Here is a 7,021-nt window from a genome sequence, read left to right on the forward strand (position 1 = left end):
GTGGGCTCCGTCAAGGAGTACGTGCCCACCGACCTAGTGGACTCCAAGGGGATGGGCCAGGACCCCTTCTTCCTCTCGAAGCCCAGCTCTTTCCCCAAGGCCATGGAGACCACCACCACTACCACCTCCACCACGTCCCCCGCCACCCCCTCCGCCGGGGGTGCCGCCTCCTCCAGGACGCCCAACCGGATTAGCACTCGCCTGACCACCATCACGCGGGCGCCCACTCGCTTCCCCGGGCACCGGGTGCCCATCCGGGCCAGCCCGCGCTCCACCACAGCACGGAACACTGCGGCCCCCTCGACGGTCCTGTCCACCACGGCCCCGTTCTTTAGTAGCAGCACGCCGGGCTCCCGACCCCCGGTGCCAGGAACCCCAAGTACCCAGGCAATGCCCTCCTGGCCCACTGCGGCATACGCTACCTCCTCCTACCTTCACGATTCTACTCCCTCCTGGACCCTGTCTCCCTTTCAGGATGCTGCCTCCTCTTCTTCCTCCTCCTCTACCACCACCACACCAGAAACTAGCACCAGCCCCAAATTTCGTAAGTAAACACTGTGTCTCAACTATGATTTACTGCTGGGTTTCCTTTCTGCCCTCCTGCTTTTTCCCTCGCCGCCTGCCTTCTAGCAAGCCCCCTCCCCCATCCCAGGTTTGGGGGCAGAGTGAGAGCTGATTAAAACTGGCCAGCAGAGGGGAGGGTGCCAGCCTGCCCTGGTTCTGGGGGGTGGGGGCGTGTAGGAAGGGAAGGGAGATTGTCAGGCTCCACTGGCCCCACTTTAGCGGGTCCCAAATGAGAACGGATCTCCCAGCTCCCTTCAAAGGGTTAACGCGAGTGCGAGCCCTCCTCTCTGCAGACCTGCTGGCGAGCTGCCGGATCCCGCTCCAGTAGAGGGCCAGGGAGGGAGAGAGGGCCTTCCCTAAGGCACTGAGCCCCTTCTCCGCCCGCCGGTAGGAACGAAAGAAAGCAAAGCACATGCAAAGTGACCGACGATAAACCACAGAAGGAAGTTATGTCCATGTGTGGGGTGACGAGTTGATGGAGATATTTGTAGAATGTAGCTGAAGACGCTTCCAGCAGCCCTGACCTGGGCAGGAACCAGAAAGGGTTAATTAGAAGCCACTGGGAGACTTGGGGAAAGGAGGCGATCCAAGGCAAAGGGCTAAACTGGTCACCTCCTAGCCTGCCCGTGGCCATTCCAAGGTGTAGACATTGATTCTGTGGCCGGCGAGAGTGAGTTAACTAGGAGGAAATAGGAAGGGAGCCCTGCAGACCTGCCACCTCTAGGGTCCTGACGAAGGAGGAGTTTTTTTTTTTTTCAGCCCTGCCAAGCCTTTGCTTTTGTTCCGTTCCCAAAGGTGGGATGTGAACCTTATCTCCTCTCCCTCTGTGCCTGAAAAACATAGGCGAGTTGAGAGTTTTCTGCACTCAAAGGTGAGAACATCCAACCGTTTGGAAACATGTCACCGTTAGAATGTAGCATCTTCAACCTGGGCTCAGTATGGGCCAGTATACCCAAAGCATGATAGCTTTCTGTTTATTTGTATAGAAAGTGCATATTTTCTCAAAATTTTTATAAATATTTTAGGTGACTAATTGACCTCGCATCCCACCCCCCACCTTGTTTTTATTCTAAGGAAATCTCAGGCGTCTTTTAAACTGATTTGATCAGGATATGGGAAGAGTTTGTGCAACCTGTGAAGGTTATTTAGGACAAACTCCAGCCTGCTAGTTCAAGTTCTGTGCAAGGCTGTTTTGCAGAAAACTGTCTGGTTATGCTGTCTTTATATTGTATTTGTGTTTTGAGCCATAGCCTCTGGGAGAAGGGAAGACTGTTCATCATTAACTCTTCAGTGATGGTGGGAATACCGGGTTTGCTTTCAGTCATCTGCTAATTTTTCATTTCCCTCACCTATGATCTTAGCCTGGGTGTTACTTAACCCTTGAAACTTTTTTCTTTTTAAAGAATTTAGTATATTTGTAAGTAAGGTCCAGGAGAGGGAAAGAAAGAAAAAAAAGACCAAACCTACTTTGCTTTGGAAAAAACAGTCTAGAAGATAAATTGGGAGACAGGAAGGAGGGAAGGAAGGAATCTGCCACAAACCAGAATGGCAGTAGAGCCTGTAACTTGCTGCTTCTCTCTCCTTTGGCTGAAGCAGTCATTTTTGAGAGCACATTTTCTCAGGAGGTGTTTAGAGCCTCCACTCAGTAAATCTAGCTTGAGTTTTGTAGAAGGATAAAGGATTCATGAGTGTATGTGTGAGCATATTCAATGGACTGAAAATGAGTCTACTCTGGAGACCCCAGATTTTTGATTTGCTCTTTTGATGCAGTTGATATGAATAATGGAGTGTGGTATATCTCCAACCCTTGTATGCGTTGGGAGAGGAGGGGGACTACACATGATAGGGGTATTTCATGTTCTTTCCCAATTGATTTCCTTGTGTTCCATTCCGGAGGTCTTTAAAGAAAAGCCCAAGGTAATTATTTCTACCCCTCTATGCTCTCTTCCTACATTCTGTGGACTGGAATGGCAGCCTGTTTAATAAGTAATGATTATTGACAGGGCCCTCAGCCCCAAGGAAAAGAGGGGAAAAATCTGTAAATGGTGTCAATGTTCACATAGACTTAGAAGCAGTATTTGTTTTATTTGTATCTTACATTCAGTTCTTTCTCTTTTTTAAACCTTTACAAGAAGTCGAATTAAGGTATATAATACAAGTATGCAAAATCCAACTGAAATTGACCTGGTTTGCATCTGTAAACAAGGGAAATTTTAATGAAAAATGAATTATGTAGTTTTCTTAAAACGTATTTAAATAGGCAAGTTGTATGGTGATTTGAAGAAAGAGGATAGTTTAGTAATTTTTTCATCCAAGATTGCAGGATGATTAGCAAAAGGAAATTAAGATTTCATTTGAGAGATTATCGGCAATGCTGCTGTAGGATGAAAAAAGCCTGAATCACTGGCATTCATATTGGTTTTTACTTGTCTTGGTTATGCCCCTGAAGTTCCCAGGAGAGAAATTTCCTTTTCCCCAGCTCCTACCTCCATACTTCAGTGGGTCTTTTCTGTCCTGGGCTTTTTTTTTTTTTTTTTTTTTAATGAAAGTAATGGATTCTGTTGTAGTACTTGAAAAATGGTTAAGGATGACGCTTTGGTTTTTTGACTAACCCACAAATTCTTTAATGGCCAGGATCTTTGCTCTTGCATTGGATACCTGAAGGCTTATGGAATGAATGTCTTTGTGTTCATCTTAGATCAATCAGAAGGATCCTGTCTGTAAACGGCAGCATAGCTCTTTGGAGTGGAAGAGGCTGGTTCACTGAAAATGAACATGCTTGCTAATGGATAATGGAATTTTTTCAAGCAAAAACTATTCTTGCTATGGGGAACACCCAGCTGAAGAACTGTTTCTTATTTTCTGTAGGATCAAAGACAAAGGAGGATTGAACTTGAAAGGCGGGAGGAGAAAGGAGGGTTTGCAAGTTGATTCTTCTCTTCCCATCCTCCATTGTTTAGGCTGTGAGCTGGACAAAAACTTTCTTGGTGTTACTGGGATTCTTGGGTTTCCAGTTGCCTAGTACTTGCTTGCACTTCAGACTCTAAAAACGAGTATCTTAAACATATTGCCAGGGGAGATTATTTCACCAAAAACATCTTTGAAGCATTTTGTATTTGAAAGTTTAGGTTAATTTGCAGGTTTTTCAAGCCAAAGGGAGGTCACTACAGACAGTAGAGAGCAGTGATTTTGACCAATGTACAATCAGTGTTTCCCTTTTACACCTCCTTCAATTTCATTTTCAGATCTGAAATATAGTTGTACAATGTTGCCAATGCAAATATGGATTGTTTTAGAGACACAGAATTCTTTTACTAAGCTGAAAATACTGTTTAACAGGTGGTAGCCTGGAGTCATTGGCTAAATTCAAATACTAAAGGCAAAGAACCTATTTTAATAGATGTTTCTTTGGGTTAGATTTGGAAGGTATATGGTTAATTATAATGAACACACAAATATCAAATAGTGTATTTTAGAAGAAATACATGTAGAATGTACATTTGATGTTTAGGCAAGGTATGGAGGCAATTTTAATTTAATCAAGTCTACTTATATAAAACTTTACCTAGTCATACCTGCTATAATTTTTAAGAGAGGCATTGATAAAATCAACTATTTTCTTATTTATTCTTTTCAACGTCTTCCTTAAATAAGAGTACACTTGTTTGCTGTATAAGCAGCCTCAGATATAATTTGTTTAAATAAAGTTACTCCTGTACGTTGTATTCTGTCTACATGAGTCTTGGCTTTCAAAGGCATCCACATAGAAGGTACTGACCCCAATCATGCATGGTAGCCAAAGTGAGAGGATTCAGAGCTCAGGATCAATATTTCTTATGAAATCCAATTGAGAGCTTTCTTTTTATGAGCACATGCTGCAACCTGAGTATGTTTTGATTTTCTTTGGCCTTAATACAGGATTATGAGACTTTTCTGCTTTAATCAATTATGCTGTACAATTTTACTGTTACACACTTATGTTGCACTTCATGGTCCTAATTAAAAAAAGAGGGCAGGGGTGGGTGTGTTGGCAAAGATTTTTTAGGGCCGTTTTTAGTTTGGACTCGTTGGTCTCCGTGCATTAAGACAATGCGGTTTAAGCATTCCGCCCCAGTTCTTCAAACTGAGGTGAGGGATAGGAGCTGTTGTTGCTAGTTGAGAGTCCCCTTCTGCAGGTTTGATTTGTGAATCCAGTTACCTTTATATTTATGCTATTTTCAAAACCTGACCCCAAAAAAGCTGGTTTCTGGCAATTTCTCGCTGTTACTGAAGCTTTTCTAAATTCAGGTTGGGCCACAACAGCAGTGTTGGTGCAGTTTGACAATCAGTGCCATCCTGGGAGATCCAGGATGTAGAGGAATACCATCTCTCCTCTCTCTGGAGCTACTTTTTCAGCCCTTCCTCCCCTTTGTACACAATGAGAAGAAAGCTTATTTTCAACTTGCTTTTGTAGAAATTCTTTCCTCATAACCTCTCATCTCCAATGCCAAACATATCTCAATATTCTATCTGGGATGTCAAAAATGGAACATGAAAGTTGGCCCTGAAATATATAAGAGCAAGGGAATAGTCATAAATCTAAGTCTTTAAAATGCATTTGAATTGCTTCTGAATAGAACTGAAATTCATTTTTCTTTCTTTCTAGCTGTTTTTATCTTCAGACTCGTGTGTTGGGTGAGGACAGAGCTGGTACTGCATTGACAAATACATTTTGAGATCCTAGAAATTTTACTTTTCCACCCAAGAAAGTGTTCCCTCCAGAACCATATACATAGTGAAGTGAACAGTGGACTCTGTTTGAAACTTTGCAATATCACAATCAAAACTTACCTAAATAAATGTTTCCTATTCATGCAATTATAAATAAAATCGTTAGACACGTTTAGTTTGGTTTTCCATTTCACTCTTCCCCTAAGACTTCCTGTACTCCCACCTTCCAGTATTTTATAGTTGAATCATGGCTCTGACTGAAGGCTCCTTTCAGGCTTTTGTGTTTTTTTTTTTCCCCCCTTTTTTCCTTAGCCTAGAGTACAAGAAGTCAATACTCATTAAATGAAATTTCTTAGATATGCTTAACATGTTGCTTCAAGTTGTTTTAAAAGTTAATCCTTTTGCTAAGTTACACTGCTTAAATTGATGTAGAAAGTTAAGGAAAAAAATTCTCATTTAGGGAATTGAGTTATTAAACTGTCTTGGTGATTTAAAACAATAATTAAGGATTCCAAAAACTTGATGGAAGCAAATGGTCATTTCTTTTCCCCCACAGATTGGTACATATAAATCATATTAATTTTGATAGCATTTTTATCTGATTCCACAACACAGTTGAGCAACTGAACATAAGCTATCATATACATTCATATAATTATATTTTCATAATACATGTCACATATTTCAAATGTTTACTGAGTATCTGGGGGCATTGCAATGCCGTTAAGTAATTGGTTTTTTCAGAAAGTTTATAAAAGTCATGGTTCATAAAGCAGACAATTAAAACTTTTAATCACAGCATTCAGCCTCCCATGTCTTGATGTAGGCAAAGGCTTTTTCTAAGTATGTGTCTACTGGTTTAAGCTTAGCATCTTTGCTTTTTTTTTTTTTTTAATTAGCCACACCTGTAATTACCAGCTTTTTTTTTTTTTTTTTTAAGACCCTAGTGAAGGCATCCGTATGCAGGTTCTTCATAAATACAATAATATACCCTTGCCCTGGGAATCTCTGACAGTTTTCTTGTCTATGTGATTCAGTTTCTTTTCTTATTCTTTAAAAAACAACTTACCTTTTGGAGTTTCTTCAAAGCATTCAATTACATTTTAATAGAAACTACAATTATCTTTCATTTCCATAATCATATATCACTGGTTTACATAATATTTAAGTAAATTACATAATTAGAGTAAGAACAACTGACATAAACAAATCTATTATCCCAGCTGAGTATTGTTAAGTGCACAACTCAGCTGGCAGTTGCAGTGGAGTGTAGGTTTCCTTGAGCTTGGCCTGGTGGCTGTGTCCCTTTCACTGTGCAGTGAGCCCCATTGGTGTACTCCTGCCAGGCAGTGTGGTGACAGCCAGTTGGCTAAGAAGTGTTAGATTAAGAAAGTGATTCCTTTAGGAGGTAACAGTATTGGAAATGAGAGGCAGTCATGACCATAATTTTTAGGCACTCTCATGGAAGGGTAACAATGTGTGTTTGTGTATGATACATATATATGTATATATATTTATAAGCAGTATTTGTTTGTATATTTCTATATAAAACCTCTAGCCATGAATTCTATAATACCTGTGCAACCTTTAGGAACTGATATAATCTCTCTGAAGTTTAACTTCCTTCCCTGGTATAATGAGTTTGATGACAATAACCTGACTTACATGCCACTTCCGACAGAGTTTATAAGCTGTAAAACAGTCACTGTCTTTATGTCAAGTGAAATGGGAAGTAGATAGACTGGTT

At 41.1% G+C, this 7,021-nt stretch overlaps 1 protein-coding gene across 1 annotated transcript in view; it reads left to right on the top strand.

Moving 5' to 3' along the window:
- The first annotated feature begins 2,077 nt into the window (after nt 1-2,077).
- Nucleotides 2,078-7,021, top strand: part of NRG3 (neuregulin 3) — a 1,124,269-nt gene continuing 1,119,325 nt past the window's right edge. Inside the window, 1 exon segment of the mRNA XM_011929348.1 lies at nt 2,078-2,481. Coding sequence (XP_011784738.1) covers nt 2,347-2,481 — 135 coding nt within the window. The 5' untranslated portion in view covers nt 2,078-2,346.

This window comes from Colobus angolensis, unplaced genomic scaffold (assembly GCF_000951035.1).
Source record: "Colobus angolensis palliatus isolate OR3802 unplaced genomic scaffold, Cang.pa_1.0 Scaffold12, whole genome shotgun sequence".
Classification (NCBI taxonomy): domain Eukaryota; kingdom Metazoa; phylum Chordata; class Mammalia; order Primates; family Cercopithecidae; genus Colobus; species Colobus angolensis.